This window comes from Mustela nivalis (genome assembly GCF_964662115.1).
Source record: "Mustela nivalis genome assembly, chromosome: 8".
NCBI classification, from domain to species: Eukaryota; Metazoa; Chordata; class Mammalia; order Carnivora; family Mustelidae; genus Mustela; species Mustela nivalis.
The window spans coordinates 89085493-89103823 of NC_139027.1; the positions used below are offsets into that span (position 1 = coordinate 89085493).

The window sequence follows — 18331 nt, forward strand, 5'->3', positions numbered from 1 at the left end:
TTATTTTAAAATTGTTTCATATATCTCTCAATTGTTTCACTTATCTCTCAAATTCTCTTCTCATGGTCCAGTAGTTGCTTATCTCTCTTTCTCAGCTTCTTTATTTGCCATCATTATGTCTTCCATATCACTATTTCTCTCTACTGCCTCATTTATCCTGACAGTTAGAGCCTCCATTTTTTATTGCATCTCATTCATAACCTTTTGATTTTGACTTGATTTGATTTTAGTTCTTTTGTTTCTCCAGAAGGGGATTTTCTAGTGTCTTCTATACTTTGTTTCAACCCTAGCTAATATCTTTATAATTGTTATTCTGAACTCTAGTCCTGACACCTCACTTACATTCATACCAATTAGGACCCTGGCAGTCAGTATGGCCTCTTGTTCTTTTTTAGGTGAGTTTTTTGTCTTGTCATTCTCTCCAGAGAAGAACAGATGAACAAGAGAACAAAATACTAAAATGGCAACAACAACCCCCGAGAAATATAACTCAAATGAGAAAAGACCCAAAAATGGGGGGGAAAAAGAGAGAATATAATCAGACATGTGATCAGAAGAGACCAATAGAGTGGATCCTGTTTGTATTTTGGTCTGTTAGAAAACGAGATCCCAAAATTTTACAGGAAGAAAAACTTATATATGTACAAAAATAAAATTAAATGCAATGAAAGAACAGACATAACTATAACAATGAAAATTAAAAGACTAAAAAAAAGTTTTAAAAAAGCAAGAAAAAAAGAGAGAATACAGTTAGATAGTGAAGAGAACAAAGCCATACACTAGATTCTGAGTGTGTTTTGGACTGTTTGTTAGAAGAAACTGCATCCCAAAATTGTAAAGAAAGAGAAACATATATATACAAAAATGAAATATAACAGAAGAATAGACTGTAACTATAAAAATGAAAATTAAAAAAGATTTAAAAAGAAGAGTTGATAAAGTAAGAAAGAGGTTGAAAAGGAAAGAGAAGAAAAATAATACTGAAAGACTAAAGAATCACGGGGCAAAACCCACGAATTCTATATACTATTTTCCAGTAGTGCTGGAGTTTTGAAGTTCTGTGTGATCGGTAAACTTGGGTCCTAGCCAGATGTTCTTGCTGGTCTTCTGGGGGAGAGGACTGTTGTGCAGATTCTCAGGTGTCTTTGCCCCTGGGCAGAATTGCACTGCCCTTGCCAGGGGGGCCAGGCTAAGTAATCCACTCCCGATTGCTCAATGTGGCTTTTATTCCCTGAAGGATTCCTGCGCTGCTTTAGAGGATGAGAATGAAAATGGCAGCCTCTCAGTCTCTAGGCCATGGGGCCCACCTCCCCAGTCTGTCCTCAGGGAAAAGCAGTCAGTCACTCCTGTCTCTGGGGGTCTCAGTTCATACTATGTGCTCACCTATCCTGTGACCGAGTGTTTCTATCTCAGGCATGCAACCCCGTTTGGAGTCTCCAAACCCTGCAGACTCCTGTGGTGTGCACTGGCGCTTCTCCTCCATGGGGCAGAAAGAGGGTCTCTCCATGGCTCTGCCACTTTTTTGGCCCCTGCTTGGAGAGCAGTCGCCCAACCACGCCACAGTTCATGGGATAGGCAACCCTGAGCTGACAGCCCACTCTTGGGCTCACTGATGGCAACCAACTTCCCCCCTCTGATGTCTGGGAACTCTGCCACACACAGGCACGCCCAGTCTTCCTGTGACCCTGAGGATCCTGAGACCACACTGCCCACCTAGGATTCCTTCCCACTTTGCCATCTGATCTGAGCACCTGTCAGACAGGTATGTCCCTTACCGAAGCAGCCTTCTTAAAGTTCCAATTTTGTGTTCTGCTGCTATATCACTCCAGTAGCTGGCTTACAGAGGCTCCCCACCCCATGGTTTACCTTCCCATATATTATCTTGGACTCACTTCTCCACACCCTTGCAGAAAGTGGTCACTTTTCTATTTGTAGAGTTGCAGCTATTCTTCTCTTAGATGGCTGAGTTCACAAGTGTTCAGAATGATTTGATAGCTGTCTAGCTGAATTCCTGGGACCAGACATCTGCCATCTTGGACTATCTAGTCTAACCTGTAAACAAATTAACTCACAACATACTCAAGAGAGTTTATGGTGTTAGCGGTGATAATTAAGTGACACTGATCTTTTGATCTTTACAAGCTGGACTAGAAGCTGGACATCCTTACAGCACCATTTCTAGAGTCTGCTCACAAAGCACCTGGGAGCAGACCCATCTCTGGAGGAGGAGATGCTATAAGCCAACATGCTGCATGGATGGACTGGTGTCAGCCCAGTTCATCCCACACCTGGCAGGCAGGTGCACTCAGTCTCTCTGGCCAGAACTCTCCCTCAGGGAGATGCTCCAGTTAATGTGATGTCCGTCCACATCAAATACTGTTAATTGCTGGGAAGGGTCTGAATGAATAAGGTTTTTCTATAAAACATATTCACATTTATTAGCAAGAATGCTTGAAAATATTAAATAGCCATTTCTTTAAAAATAGCCATTTTTAAATTTCCTAACTCTTAAGTTTCAGTTTTATCACTTCTTCCTTTTTTTTTTTTTTTTTAGAGGGTAGAGGAGGGAGGGGCAGAGAGAGAATCTTAAGCAGACTCCACACTCAGTGCAGAGCGTGACACAGGGCTCGATCTCACAACCCTGAGATCATGACTTGAGCTGAAATCAACGGTTGGATACTTACCAACTGAGCCACCCAGGTGCCCCTCAGCATTTCACTTCTAATGTTTCTTTGACCTGTTCCAGAGGATCGCATTTTGGGTGGTTCTGACCATAATGACCACTCTTGGACAATTATAAATCCATGGGACCAAAAGGCGCATTTTAAAGGTCCTGGATGCTGATTACAACCAGGAGCCAGCCTGCCCCAAACCTGGTACTCTTGACAAGGGAAGTGCCTAGCCAGAGGAGAGAGACCCTATTCCCAGGGCTCTCCTGCCCCCTACCAGATGGAGAGATTACTCCCACAGGCAGGGTGCGAAGAACAAGGCCTACTGCTGCCTCAGGGCCCACAGTGTCCTCACAACAGTACAGGGAGCAGACGTGGGCTAGCCGCAGCTCAGCAGCACACAGCCTGGCTGTCAGTAACTTGAGTCTCGCCATTGCTGCCACTAAGGGCAATCTTCATGGGTGACGGCTGCGGGAGCTTTCAGCCCAAGTATCAGCACCATAAACACTCCTCCCACAATAGAACATCCTAACCACTACCCAAAAAAGAGGTCCCTACTAACAACCCCCTGTCAGTGTCTCAAAACCACACTAACTGGCAGGAGGGCCGACCAATTCCCTGCCAAACAGCTCTGAGCAAAACACATCGAGCTTCTGACTGAGGACACAAGAACAAAGTGTCCCATGCACACATACTGGTCAGTAAATGTAAGATTAAATTAAACCAGAAATAACAAAAGCCTAGCCCAAGCATTAACTCCTAGAACAATAATCTCCCTTCCCACTTTATGTTTTCTACCCAGGATCATTAGATATGGCTGAACTTCCTCATAGCCCACAGTGGGAAGCCACCCACAGCATTTTGTTTAGAAGCATCTCACATACACAGCAGTTTTCTGCAAGGGCAGAGAAACATCATGGCTGCTGAAAGAGAAACCTAGCTACACAAAGGGGCAATGATGCCAAGCTGCTTCTGAGGGAAGAAAGAAAATGGCACAGAAAAGTTGGTCAATTTTAATTTAGTTTTCAGAAACACCCACTTGTTCATAAGGAAAAGGAGAAAAACATAAAAAACAGAAAGAAGTCACAGAGTTTAATTAAGTCCAATTTAAATTTGTGGCTCAAAAAAGTCAATACAAAAAGAGAGCAAACACAACATCAGTGGCCAGAAGCACTGCTTATGAAAGAAATCCAGCTGTTTCCAATGTCTAAACATCCCCTTCTCTGAGAAGAAAGGGTGTACTCAAATTTGTGCTTGCACTTCTATGCTCATACTCTCTTTTTTCCCCCTGGAAATAAGGTTTCTTTCCATAAACAGCCTGGTTCATAAAGCCATCAGTGTTTGAAAACCTAAGAACCTAAGATTTGATGCCATCTCATTGTGCTCCATTAGGATCAAATTTAGCCAACATCTGTTTTGGAAACGAAGGGTGGGAGGATAAAAACAAGTGATGATCTTGGACAACACTGGCCATACTGCTGGGCACTCACCAGACTCCAATGGTCACGTCTTCCTCTGGCTCGAGGTAGTAATTACATGTGTGATTCAAACCTTGATCCTGCGGTTTTTTCAAGTCAATGAAATAAGGAACCCTCACTGTGGAAGAGAAAGAGATGGAAACCAGGATTAGTGGGGCAGATGGACACACACGTATACACATGTGCACACAGCAGAGGCGAAGCTCTCAGGAAGTGTCATGTCTTTTCCAAACCAAGACTGCCAGGTACGCAGGGCCTTTCAGCCTCAGGTGCAGAGCTGGGTGAGCGAGCGCTAGAATGCTGTGGGCACACCTGCACATCCTCTAGCAAAGACGAGGACCCCCTGAGAAGACACAGGGAGAGAAGAAAAGATTCCTGAGGGACCTGAGGGACATCCTGGCCACGAGAGAGGCTGGAGATGGGGAGGCCAGCCATCTCTGGCTAAGCGACAGATGAAAGCTGGAACCTGGGTGGTTGGGGGGAGGAAGAACAGTGAGAAAGGTAACAGATGGGTGGTGTTCTGGAGCCAAGGCCACAGGACTCAGTAACCAAGTGAATGCAGGTGTGAGTCGGGGAGTCTGAAGTTTCTAGTGCTCTCACTTCATGCACACAGGACAGCCAAAGATGAGGTTCAGGTGCAGGGAATCCACAGAGCCCATCTAGAGTTGAGTGACACCGAATGGAACCGTGCAACAGGAGGCCTACATATAACAGGTCACCTGCCAACAGAGCAGAATTCTATAATGTACCCACACTATGGAAAATCTAGGGACCATTAGCTGGAGACCAACAGAGACCCACTGACATGGAGGAATGTCCATGAACTATAGGTAGAAGAACAGAGAAGGAATGAGATCACCATATGTGCTGCATAGTCCCAAAAGTTACAGTGAAAACAAGCAAATGTATTCAACATCATAACCCATATGGGACTCACAAAGAAATAAAGGAAGACATAGGCCAGGCTTTTACCAAAGTGAGTGTGTGCACACACACGCATGCAGGCATGCATGGGCAGTGGGGGATATTTCCTTTATATACTGTTGCACTTCTACTGCTTGTAGTGAGCATAATGTTTAAAGCTATATTTAGTCAAAAGTTAAAAAAAATTTTTTTTTTGAGAGAGAGAGCAAGCAAGCATGCAAACAAGATGCAGGGGAGGGGAGAAGGAGAGAGAGAATCTTAAACAGGCTCCAAGCCCAGTGTGGAGTCCAGCACAGGGCTCGATCTCATGTCCCTGAGATCATGACTTGAACTGAAACCAAGAGTTGGATGCTCAAACGACTGAGCCACCCAGGTACCCCAAAGATAAAAAAACGTAAAAAACAAAACAAACAAACAAAAAAACCCAAAACCAAAAACCCGGGGCGCCTGAGTGGCTCAGTGGGTTAAGACTCTGCCTTCAGCTCAGACTATGATCTCAGGATCCTGGGATCAAGCCCCACATTGGGCTCTGTGCTCAGCAGGGAGCCTGGTCCCCCCCCCCCACCTGCCTCTCTGCCTATTTGTAATCTCTCTCTGTGTCAAAAAAAAAAAAAAAATCTTAAAAAAAAACAAACAAACCCAAACCCTAAAAACCTTGAGGTGAGATTTACTCACTTTATCAAATGGCAACTCCCAAAGAGGGTAGTGACAAACAGCAGGATGGTCCTGGCCGCTAGCCAATCCCACCTTGTACGAGGGAGTCACACACCACCGTACAGATTCCTTTGATGAAGAGAGCAGTTTCATTACAAAATCGTACATATCTACATAGCACAAAAGCCAAACACATCTCCTACTACCATCCTGTTCTTAAGAAACGGCCTTTGATCTCCTCCCTCCAGGCCTTTGCACTTGCTGTCCTCTCCACCTGAGCACTCTCCCGCCACACACCTGCACATTCAGCTCTTACTCCTCCAATGCCCACTGCAGCTCCTCACTACACATTTGTTGAAGAAATGAAATACCCACTCATGCTCCCCCCCAGAAATTCCCTGAGCATTTCAGACCATGCAAGGAGATAAATCCTCCCACGAGGGCTGCCATTTGTACCTTCAGCTTCTTAATCCACCCCTTCCCTAAGGGGGTGGGGGCTAAATATTTTAGACTTTATGACTTTCTCTTAAAAGAAAAAGGGCCATCAAAGGAGGTGACACTGCACGTCCTGGTGCTCCTGCCATGCCAGCCCCACATATGCACACCCTCCTGCAGGGCCTCCTGTGATGTGCACCCCACCTCTTCCACTTCAGAGCTCTTGTTCAGTCACCAGCTCCCACGTTACAGACCTGGGACTTGCACCCAGACAGCCTGACCCCACAGCCTGCACCCTTGACTAATCAGACAGGAAGGAAGAAAGATGAATGGCTCTAATATTAAATGGCCCTCACGTCCTTTTCAGGATACACTGAAAGATACACTGAAGTCCCAACCCCCAGCCCATCAGATGTGACCTTATTTGGAAATAGGGTGTGCAGAGAGATAATCAAGCTAAAGTGAGATCATACAGTGGACTTCAATCCAGTAGACCTGGTGTCCCTATCAAAAGGGAAAACTGGGACACAGACACAGACAAGGGCAGAGGAAGACAATGGAAAGACACTGGGAGTAGACAGCTGCAGCTGGCGAGAGAGGCAGAGGCCAGAATTGTGCAGCCACAGGCTGAGGGACACCACAGATCCCTGGCCAACACCAGAGGCCCGGAGAGGCCAGGAAGGACCATGCCCAGAGTCTCAGGGAGCATAGCCCTGCTGAGACCTTGATTTCAGGATTCCAGGCTCTAGAAGCTGGAGAGAATAAATTTTTGTTGTTTTAAGCCATTCAGTTTGTGATATTTGTTACAGCTGCTCCCGGGGCCAAGGCAGTCAAGCTATGGAGGTCAGATTTTACTCTGGCAATGGGACTCAGAGAAGGCTCCTGACCAGAGAGAAGGCTGGCAAGGGCCTCTGTTTCCTGTGCTGTTTCAGATGGGGGAACCTAGTCCTGCAGCCGCCATTCTGGGACAGTGTCCCACGCTGCAGGAACTGACGGCTGCAGCTTCACGTGCCCACTGACAACTGTGAAGTGAAATGACGTCATCAACAAAACTCTAAAAACCTCAATTTCATGCCCACCGTTCAACTCTACACCAGATTCCTTTAATTCTGCTCCTGAGACTGGAATTATCTACCCTCAGCCCCCATGCCAAACAGAAAGGGGGTGTCATCAAGGGCTGAGGGCACTTGGCTTCCACTGGTTCAGCTCTCAGGCCTCGGCAGGTTCTGTGTTGGGAAAGAAGGTGGCCAAGCTACTTCCACATGGCCCCAGAGCTCCAAGAGAACCCCCTACCTGTGAAAAGAGTTTGATGAGGATTAGTAGCTAATCCCAAAAGCTTTGAGGCCTGAGAAATCTAGAAACCAAGAAGCCAGATGCTCCTCCAGGAGGACCTCACTCCACACAACTTATCTTCCTGTCCACTCTTACTTCTGTTGTAGAAATAACCGTGAAAAAAGCAGTGAATGTACTGAGTCCAGCAGATGCCACCCATGTGCCTCTCTTCCCCTGGGGCCCTTCCGGAGAGTGGGGGTCCATGGTCAGTCCAAGGGGTTAGGCAGCTTGAGAGGAGTGGCCAGAGGAACCACTGGTAACTACCAATCTGAGTAAGCAAAATGCCACAAAGAGACCGGGTCAAGGGGTGCAGGAGAAGGGTGGCAGGACATGCCCAGGACAGAACACACGTCACTCCTGCTGGCCTGGAACAGCTGGGTTCTGTTATCCCTTGGCCCCATGACCCTCGGGGCTGCAGCAAGGACACACACAGGCCCCACAGGCAGCCCACAGGGCACATAACAGGGGTAGGAGTGAGGCGTCCAGGACAGTGACCCAAGCCGCTCACTGCTAGCTCTACAAGTTCGGCCTCACATACAGCTTAAGTGCACAACCAGAAACCCAATATACATGCTGCTGTCCTCATAGGCCTGCAAGACACATCCAGATGCTTCAATCCCATCTCTGGCTTCCTGTCCTCCCATTTTTCATTATTCACCCTCTGACCGCACTGTCATTTATTGGCAACCACATACCAACTGGCATGATTTAGAGAGGATCCTGCACAAACAGTGGTCAGTGAATAAATCAGTGAGTATACAACTGAATGGGAAACGACCTAGTCTATCACCCTTTCTTTAGTCCATCTGCAAAATACATAAAAGGGTGGGAGGCTACAACTACTTAGCCATAATGGACACTTCTAACTGCCTGAGGATTTTAAATGTTAGGCCACCTCTCATCCCAGTCACTGATGCATTGGAAGAGGTGTGGTGCCAATACGGGGGGTGGGCAGAGGGCTCTGGGTTGTATCAGATTCTAACATTGTGATGGGGGCTGTAGGGGCTTCCATAAGAGAAAAGGGGTAAGAAAGGAAAACAGTTGGGAAATTCCTCAAAAAATTAAAAAGAAAAATACCGTTATGATCCAATAATTTCACTACCACATATCTACCCAAAGAAAATGAAAACACTGGGGCAGCTGGCTGGCTCAGGCATTAAGTGTCTGCCTTCAGCTCAGGTCATGATCCCGGAATCCTGGGATCAAGCCTGTGTGGGGCTCCCTGCTCAGTGGGAAGCCTGCTTCTCCCTCTCCCATCCCCCCTGTTTGAGATCCCTCTCTCACTCTGTCACTTTCTGTCAAATAAATAAATAAAATATTTTAAAAAATTAAAATAGAAAGAAAATGAAAACACTAATTTGGAAGGATACATGCACACCCATATTTACTGCAGCATCATTTACAATAGCCAAGATACTTAAGAAACCCAAGTGTCCATAGATAGACAAATGGATAAGAACAATGTAGTACATACATACACACACACACACACACTAGATTATTACAAAACCATAAAAAAGGACAATACCTTGCCATTTGTGAAAACATAGATGGACCTAGAGGGTATAATGCTAAGTTAAACAAGTCGGGCAGACAAAGACAAATATGATTTCACTCATATGTGGAATCTAAAACAAAAACAAAAAACAAATGAATAAACAAACAAAAAGCAGAATCAGACCTGATCTGTTTGTAAACACAGAGAACAAACTGATGATTGCCAGGGGGAGAGGCATGGGAGGATGGGCAAAATAGAGGAAGGGAAGTGGGAAGTATGGGAAGTACAGATGCCCAAATCTGGAATGAGTAAGTGACGGGGATGAAAGGTGAGACATGAGGAATATAGTCAATGATATTGTAATCACATTTACGGTAACAGATGGTGGCTACACTCAGGTGTTACACACCTGAAACTAATGTAATATTATGTGTCAGCTACTCAAACAAAAAAATTTCAAAGGAAAGAAAGAAAGATTTCAAGGATTAAAAGGGACTGCTAAGAGGAAGGAGAAAGACAATGCATAAGGATTAATATCCTGGAGAATGTTGAGGAGGACTGGCCGGCCTTCCGCTTTAAAAACAAATACATAGCTCTCTGCTCGGTGGGGAGCCTGCTTCCTCCTCTCTCTCTCTCTCTGCCTCTCTGCCTACTTGTGATCTCTCTCTGTCAAATAAATAACTAAAATCTTTAAAAAAATAAATAAATAAAAATAAAAATAAAAACAAATACATAATTCATATATCTAACCTATTTCCCAAAAAAGGCCCAAGGTAATGTGGAGAGAGGAGCAGTTCTGTGCAGGCCTCTAAACTGAAACATTCCTTCTCACTAAGAGACGGTTCTAGATCTGAGGGCAAAGAACTGCAGAGAAGATATCTATCTAGGTTTCATTACTCAGCCATTAAAAAAGGATGAGATCTTGCCATTTGGGACAACGTGGGTAGGCCTAAAGGGCGTTATGTATGCTAAGTGAAATAAGTCAGACAGAGAAAGACAAATACCATAGGATTTCACTTACATGTGGCATCTAAAAAACAAAACCAAGGTACAAGCAAACTGAAACAAACAAAAACCTGAAACAGACCCACAAATACAGAGAGAACAAATTGATGGTTGCCGGGGGGTGGGGAGGGAGATGGGCAAAATAAGGGAAGGAGATGAAAAGGCACAAGCTTCCAGTTAAATACACACATCACGGAGATGAGAAGTACAGCACAGGGAATACGGTCAACACTACTATAGTAAGTCAGTAGGCTGACAGATGGTGACCACATTTATTGTGATGAGCGCAGAGTAATGCAAACAATTGTCAAACCTCTCTGTTGTACCCCTAAAATTAATATCCTATAGTTTGCCAACTATACTTCAATTCAACAACAACAACAAAAGTCATCTCAACTTCAAGACCACAAAATACTGGGTATCACCCAACATCACTGACACTGGAATCTCACTTTCGAACCCGAGTAGTAAAAAGGGCATATACTCATGTCTATGTGTAGAGACTCAGACAAAAGGGACCAGCAGGAAATAGACAGATAAGCAACAACATTAACAATTTCCTCAGAATGATTTTCACTTTCTTCTTCACTGCCATTCAGGGCTTTTTCATTAATCTTCTGTTTTTGGAAAGCTCATGTAGTTTTTGTTTATGAAAATATACTTAAAGTAGAATAATGCCTTAAATGATAGGGGCTATGCTTTTTCTATAGCTTATTTATCTGATGTATGAATGTGATTTCAGATAGATTTGGTGTGAACTTGAGAATGTATTTTTTATTATACTCTGAGGCCCAAAAGACTGTTTAAACTTCCTTTAGAGTCCAAATGGAAATCTACGGGATCAAGATTCGCATTCTGAGGAGACAAAAATGGAGGTGCTATCCCAACACACTGGCCCTCCAGCCCCATGGGCTGAACCTGCCCCCCGGTTCCTCCACAGGCCAGGCAGCACAGATAGCTAACCAGACAATCTCCTTTAAAACGGCTGCAGGAGGCGATCGCACTGCCACACAGTGGACATGCAGAAAAAGGGTGAGCGACTGGCATCTCCTTGTGGGTGTACAGGGGCCTGGACTAGGAGAACCCAAAGTTCTGCTCCTGTGCAACACCCTACCATTTCATGAGGAAATCAACTGAGCAACATTTGAGGGCTGTGTCTAAAGTAGCCCAAAGAACTGATCTGTAGAAAAGCAATTCAATTCAAATATTTGCTGGGACCCCACCATAGGCAAAGGCACCTGCCCATGGCACCTTAGAGGCCTACAGAGTTGGAAAAGCCATTCATGGTCCATCCTAAAGTCTGCCTTCAGGGTATCTACAACCTGGTAGCTTCATGTTTATATTTAAACCCAAACCCCTTTCTGTGCTAGACTGACTATGGACACTTAAGGGTTAAAGTCAGAAAATAAAAACTCCCTTGATTTTACTATGTTGTTAATTCCTTTTAAGTTTGTGCCTCTCACGCTGACGAAAACATAGGATAAATTCCTCAAAGTTCAGCTACGTTTCCATTAGGAAAATCAAATGCCTCTTGGTATACTACAAATATTTCACTTATTTTAAGACACCAAAGGAAAAAACTTACTTCAGATTTACAAAGTATTAAACATTGACCTTACTATTTTTCTTCCTCCTCCTACTATTCCTCTTTAGAGCAGAAATGCCCTTTTTGGCCAGTGACTTCCTAGTTTCTGTGATTAAGACCACTATAGACTTCATAAACCTGAACTCGCATGCCCAGGCACCTTCAGAGCCTGGAGCACTATGTTACTACAGAAGAGGGTTCTGGAGTCTTGACATGCCTGGTCCCAGTACCACCCCCTCAGCCTGCTTGTCCCAGGCCACGTGAGCCATCTCAGCACCTCCTGTCTGTCCTCCCCTCATCTTCATGTTCTTCCTTCCTCCTCCCTCCTCTCTACCAGCAACCCTGCTGCCTCTTCCCACAGCATCAGCCCCAGCTTTCAAATCTCTCCTTCCAAATAGACAAGGTCCAAACCTACTCTTCGCAAATCAACAGCTAAAAAAATGCACAGAGCCCACCTTGACTGCTTCAGATGCTGCCCATACCTGCACACCAAGCTGAAGGCCATCACTTATGGAGTACCTGCTATGTGCCAAGCACCATGTTCTATCTTCAAACTCTAACACTCGAAGACCCAGGCTCTTCCCTCCTCACCTCATCTTGTAGGTATAAAATGATGCTCCTTAAGAGGATTATTCCCAACAGTTATGTACCTGGGAACCCTCTACCTTCTACTTCCTGAGCTTGAGACTTCTGGACCTTTCTCCTCCCACTTGCACAAAAGTAAATACACAGCATGAAAAAAAAAAAACCTTTGGAACACACAAGGTCTAAATTAACTCAGGGAGACTACAACACCTATAGAGCCAGTATATAATTCCATAGAAACCAAAGCATGTTGGATTGTTTTTTTTTTTTTTTTTAAAGAAAAAAGTCCTAATTATTTTTGTTTAAGGTGGTCACCTTTCAGGGGTCAAGAACAGTGAGCCTCCTAGATGGCACAAGGGCAGAGGTCCTCCAACACAATACTGTTAACATCCTCACCCACTGCCACTAAAGGAGGACCCCCACCCAAGCAGGCATTACCTATGCACACAACTATTAGCCCTGGAGGGCAATACAATCCCTGCAGCAGCCTGTAACTGGGAATGGACCAGGGAACTTCCTGAGTAAGAGAAATGCTCTATTTCTTGATCTGGGTGGTAGATATAAAAACACGTAAATCTGGGCGCCTGGGTGGCTCAGTGGGTTAAGCCGCTGCCTTCGGCTCAGGTCATGATCTCAGGGTCCCGGGATCGAGTCCCGCATCGGGCTCTCTGCTCAGCAGGGAGTCTGCTTCCTCCTCTCTCTCTCTCTCTGCCTGCCTCTCTGCCTACTTGTGATCTCTGTCTGTCAAATAAATAAATAAAATCTTTAAAAAAAAAAAACCACGTAAATCATCATGCAAATGAACTCTTACTAAATTCAAGACAAAGTACTTTGGTACTTCAGTACTTACCAAAATTCAAGAAAATCAGTTTGGCCTGTATCCCAGGACATAGTTTGATGAGAAATGGAATGGCAACATACAACCCCAGAATACAGAGAAGTATCTTCCTCAGTCGGAACCATAGGCCCTTTCGCCTGCAAGAGAAGATCAATTAACAGGTCAAAGACTGGAGGTACAATTTTGCTCCCATTTATTAATAACAGCATTATCAAAATTGGTAACTAAAATCCACATGTCTCTTTCCCCACAATAATTGGGCCAGTAGTAAGACTAGTCTCCCACTTGCTTCTGTTAAAATAATTATTTTAGACAGTCTTTCAATCTGAGCTTAGAACTCTATTGTGGGCACAGGGGGAGAGTACACAGATTCTCCTGAAAGCTAGTGGACCATCCTGATGATATCCTATGCTCGCCCTGCGATCAGAACACAGCATAGACCTCAATCAGCTCCTCAGCAAGTGCCAAACCTGAAATCAGAGAGTAACAGCAGCTTCATCTCGGGAAAGTGGCTGGCTCTAGGCCTCATGATCACTGTCCTGCAAGCCAGCTGCAGGCATGGGTTGCCCGAGGGCTCCTTGTGGGAGGCTGAATCATCAAAAGAACCTGTCCAACCAGGTTTGGGGAGTGAGCAGGGGGCTCACAATGAGACTAGCTGACACTGCCTGTCCCTGCATTCCAGCCCACATTCCATCTGGCACCACCGGAGGGAGGTCCCTTCTCCAGGCAATACAGGCCAGGTCTCCAAACCCACCCAGGAAAAAGACTTTCTCATCCTATTCCTGATGCTGATGAGGGAGCAGGAGGCTGGCTGAAGACAAAGCCAAAGCTGGCACCTTGCACCCCCTCTCCACCCGCTCCCCTTGCTAATGTGTGTGACATTCCTCAGGCACCTCTGGCTGCCCTAAAAGAAAAACAAATAGTTAACTTGCAGAGATCACAGTCCTGCAAGACAGGAGTCTCCCTTGGTTTACCAATGTCCTAGAGATTTACAACAAAGAAGCTATCTAATAATAGCACATTTCCAGAGGCAAATAACTCAGTTCCTCAAGCCCTAAATAAAGTTAAATTTCTTCTAAACCCAACTCTCACTAACAAGGACACTTGATAGGAGAAATGTGAAACTTTATCTCTAGATTTCCAAGATAGTGTCGAGAATCATTCCCAAGCATATGGCCCACTGATAGACATCTAAAGGGTCTCACAAGAAGATTTTTACTACTAGTAATGAATAACCTTTCTCCCAACAATAGCTAGCCCCTCAAGGTCCTGGAGACCTTGCTTCCAAAATTCCTTAGAGACAAACATCACCCTCTTTGTCCTCACCTACCCAACTCCTGTGTATATAACCAGCCACTCCTCACATGCCCGGGGCAGCAGCATCTCCGTCCGCCCACAGGTCCTGTCCCCGCGCTCTAATAAACCACCTTTTTGCACCAAAGATGTCTTAAGAATTCTTTCTTATCCGTCGGCTCCGAACCTCACCCCATTGAACCTCACCTAGGTTCAAGAACTTCATCAATGCCTTTCCAAAAATATTCCTAGTCCAGAAGATTCTAAACTTCTTAGACTAAGGGTTTCTCTACAACTAGAAAACAGAAGACCCCAAAGAGCTTCTGTTAACATGGTTTATATTTATGACAATTTGTCATGTAAGAAATTAAAACAAAATTTAAAAATATTTATCATGTATCTAATAATAACAAGAAAGCCATTAAATGTTAATATAATTAATAATTGTTATTTAAAACGTGACTATATTTTCCAATACAAAAACTTTTAGTGAGAAGAGAGGCATTAACATTTTTACTAATTTCTTTAAGCCAGACAGCTTAACAGAACACAGATGGATTACCATCTTTGTGCTACCAAACTGTTGCAAAACCACATGTCAGGCGGCATCTGGAAAACTCTGAGAGAATGAGGAGAAAAGGCAAATAATATCTTTGGGTTATTATGAAAATTATTTTGACCTTGTACACACTCTGAAAGGATCTTAGGGAGCACCCTTGGAAACTGCTGCTCTATAAACCATGTCTAAACCTGAGTGAGGCTAAGTATTTCTGCACTATTTCCAAAATAACTATTTAAGGCAGTTTTAAATATATACCTGGAATGCTGACATATGCAATAATATGGATGCATCCCAAAAGCATTCTGCTAAATAAGACAGACATAGAAGACTATGTACTATATGATTCAGTTTATCTAAAATTCTAGAAGAGAAAACCATAGGGACAGACAAACAGAATAGTGGTGGCTGGGGACAGAGGGAGACTGCAAGGGGCACAGGAAACTTTTAGAGTAATCAAGATAATTTTACGTGGATTGTGGTTACACATTTGTATGTGTAAATAATACCTCAACAAATTTGATGACAAACATGGATATCTGACCGTGTAATTCATTCACTCATTCACCTGGTTTACTCAATGCTGGCTAGCACTCTTTGGGCAGCAGGCACTAAGGGAAGCAAAGGAAGGCATCTGCATCCATGCTGTGCTCCCAGCTCAGTAGAGCAGACACAGAGCTCTGAGGGAGGATGCATGCAGGGTGATCTGCTCAGTAGAGCAAAGGAAGGCATCTGCATCCATGCTGTGCTCCCAGCTCAGTAGAGCAGACACAGAGCTCTGAGGGAGGATGCATGCAGGGTGATCTGACCCAGTCTGGGCTGCCAGGGAAGGGGCCACTGGGACAAAACACTAAGTTAGGAATATAGGAGTTAACTAGATGATGTGGAAGAACAGTTTAAAATGGTATCTTAAATTCCATGGTACTGGCTCTGAAGTCAGATGATTTAGTCCAACATCCAACCTACCACTTACTAACGGTGCAATACTGGACAAATCACTTAACTCTCTGAGCTGTGGTTTCTTCCCTGCACAGAGGGCATAAAAGTGGTACCTCCTTTGTGGGGCTCCTGGAAGGATTACACACAGTAATGCATATAGACTGCACACATGAGTTCCGGGTCCACAATATAACTAAGCTGTCATCACCATCTTCTTATTCTCATTAAAGGAAAGAGCAGGGACTGGGCATAGTAATGGACCTAAAAAGGAAGGATGGGCACAATGTGAGAAGTCCAAAGAGGCCAGGAAGAATTCGGAACTTCAATCTAAGAAAAAATGGAGAAGCCACAAGGAAGAAAATAGCCTGCAATCAAATGCACAACCATCAAACGCCAGATGGAAAGCTCATGCTTGGGTCCTCTGCTCTGGCCACACTACCCATTCCTATGTCCCTTGCACAATCTAGTCACTCACCCTTCAGAACCTGCATAAATCTGGCCATTGTAAGGTATTCAAGCTGCTTGTAATTTTATGTCCTCAGAGCAAGGAAAGCATATGTCCACACAAAGACTTGATCAAAAACATTCCTGGGGGGCACCTGGGTGGTTCAGTCAGTGGGCATCTGACTCAGTTTTGGCTCAGGTCCCGACCTTGGAGGTCATGGAATTGAGCCCCACATTAGGCTCTGTGCTCAGCGTGGAGTCTGTTTGGGGTTCTTTCTTTCCCTCTCCCTGTGCCCCACCCCCTACTCGTGCTCATGCTTTCAAATAAATAAACAAATAAAAATTAAAAAACAAAGCCAAAAAAACCCCACAAAAGTTTTATTCAAAATAGCCACTGAGATAATACAAACGTCTATCAACAGGTGAATGGATAAGTAAACCATAAATTGTCCTTAGAACAGACTACCACACAGCAAGAAAAAGGAGCCAGCTATGGATACATGCAACCATGTGGATGAAACTCCAAATAACTATGCTGAGTAAGGGGTACCTGGCTGACTCAGTAAAAAGAGCATATGACTCCTGGTCTCAGGGTCATGAGTTTGAGCCCCACATGAAAGTACATTAAAAAATAAAATTAAATTTGAAAAAGAAAAAACCTATGCTGAATGGAAGAAGCCCAACAGGATGGCCAGGACAGCAACAGACTTCTGCTTTGATATATTATTTCACCTAAAAAGTATTCCTGTTCATTAGTAAAACCAGCATTGTCTTCTCTGTGCTATTTCGGGGTGGTGTTTCCTCCACAGACAGTGGCTTTTCATCTTCCTCATATTTCGAAATCATGTATATAAGACAGAAACTGTCTGCTCCTTATAAAGTTAAAAGAATTTACAAAGAAGAAACAAGAGAGGAGGATATAAACAACATCTGGAAAAATATATCATTTTCTTCATTTCTTCTTAATTATTACCTACTTGTTGTCACAATTTCGTTCATTTTCTCAGAAATTCCTTTAGTTGCAAACCTCACTTATTGCTGGTAGTGCTGCTATTAATGTAGTTACTCCCTGCTAGAAGCATTCCTTGTTCTTGATTACTAGTAAGAATGAACATTTCCCACACAGCTGAGTAAAGTTTTACCTCCATTTAGCACCTGCTTGCGACCTGGAGTAATCAGAGGTCCACCTTTTTCCATACCACACATATCCACACAATGGGGAATAACTGTTGCCAAAGGCTGCACAATGGCTCAGTGTGCTTGTCTTTAAAGGTTACTCATATTATCAGTACCACAGATAACCTGAATCACTTGCCAAGAAATAGAAAAGAACTGAAAAATAAATACAATGAATGGACTTAGGCTACAGCCTATCAGCTGCATTCTTGGGCATGTATTCCAGAGAAATGAACTTTATTTTCATGCAGGAACTTGTACATTAATGTCTACAGCAGCTCTATTCAGAATAGCTCCAACTCAGATGCCTTTCAAGAGGTGAGTGGATTGGGCACCTGGGTGGCTCAATCGTTAAGCTTCTGTCTTTGGGTCAGGTCATGATCTCAGGGTCCTGGGATCAAGTCCTGCATTGCGCTCCCTGCTCAGTGGGGAGTTTGCTTTTCCCTCTCCCACTCCCCCTACTTGTTTTCCCTCTCTTGCTATGTCTCTCGCTCTGTCAAATAAATAAATAAAATCTTAAAAAAAAAAAAAAAGAGGTGAGTGGATAAACAAACTGTCCATACTGGCCATGGAACACTACTCAGCAAAAATAATAATAATAATAATAATAATGAACTATTGATTGTGAAACAACTTGGATGAATCTGGGAATTATACTGAGTTTTAAAGGTCAATCAATCCCAAAAGGTCACATATTGTGTAAGTCCATCTATAAAAATGTTCTTTAAGTGACAAAGTGATAGAGATGGAGATGAGATTAGTGGTTGCCCCACTTTAAGGATGGGAGGGAGGGGATGGGTGTGGTGATAAAGGGATAGCACGAAGGAGCCTGGCAGGGGTGGTACAGGTGAGCACCTCCATGTGGTAGTGGTTCCACGATGCCATAAATGTAATGAAACTGCACAGCATTACACACA

General features: G+C 44.1%; 1 protein-coding gene across 3 annotated transcripts in view; it reads right to left on the reverse strand.

Annotated features, from left to right (window-relative positions):
• Positions 1 to 18331, reverse strand: part of ABHD12 (abhydrolase domain containing 12, lysophospholipase) — a 96386-nt gene that overhangs the window by 22073 nt on the left and 55982 nt on the right. For all 3 annotated transcript variants that reach the window (XM_082744288.1, XM_082744287.1, XM_082744289.1), the window contains exons 2-3: positions 13016 to 13140; positions 4160 to 4265 (exon numbers count right to left, since the gene is read on the reverse strand). In XM_082744288.1, coding sequence (XP_082600414.1) covers positions 4160 to 4265; positions 13016 to 13140 — 231 coding nt within the window. The remainder of the gene's footprint in view (positions 1 to 4159; positions 4266 to 13015; positions 13141 to 18331) is intronic.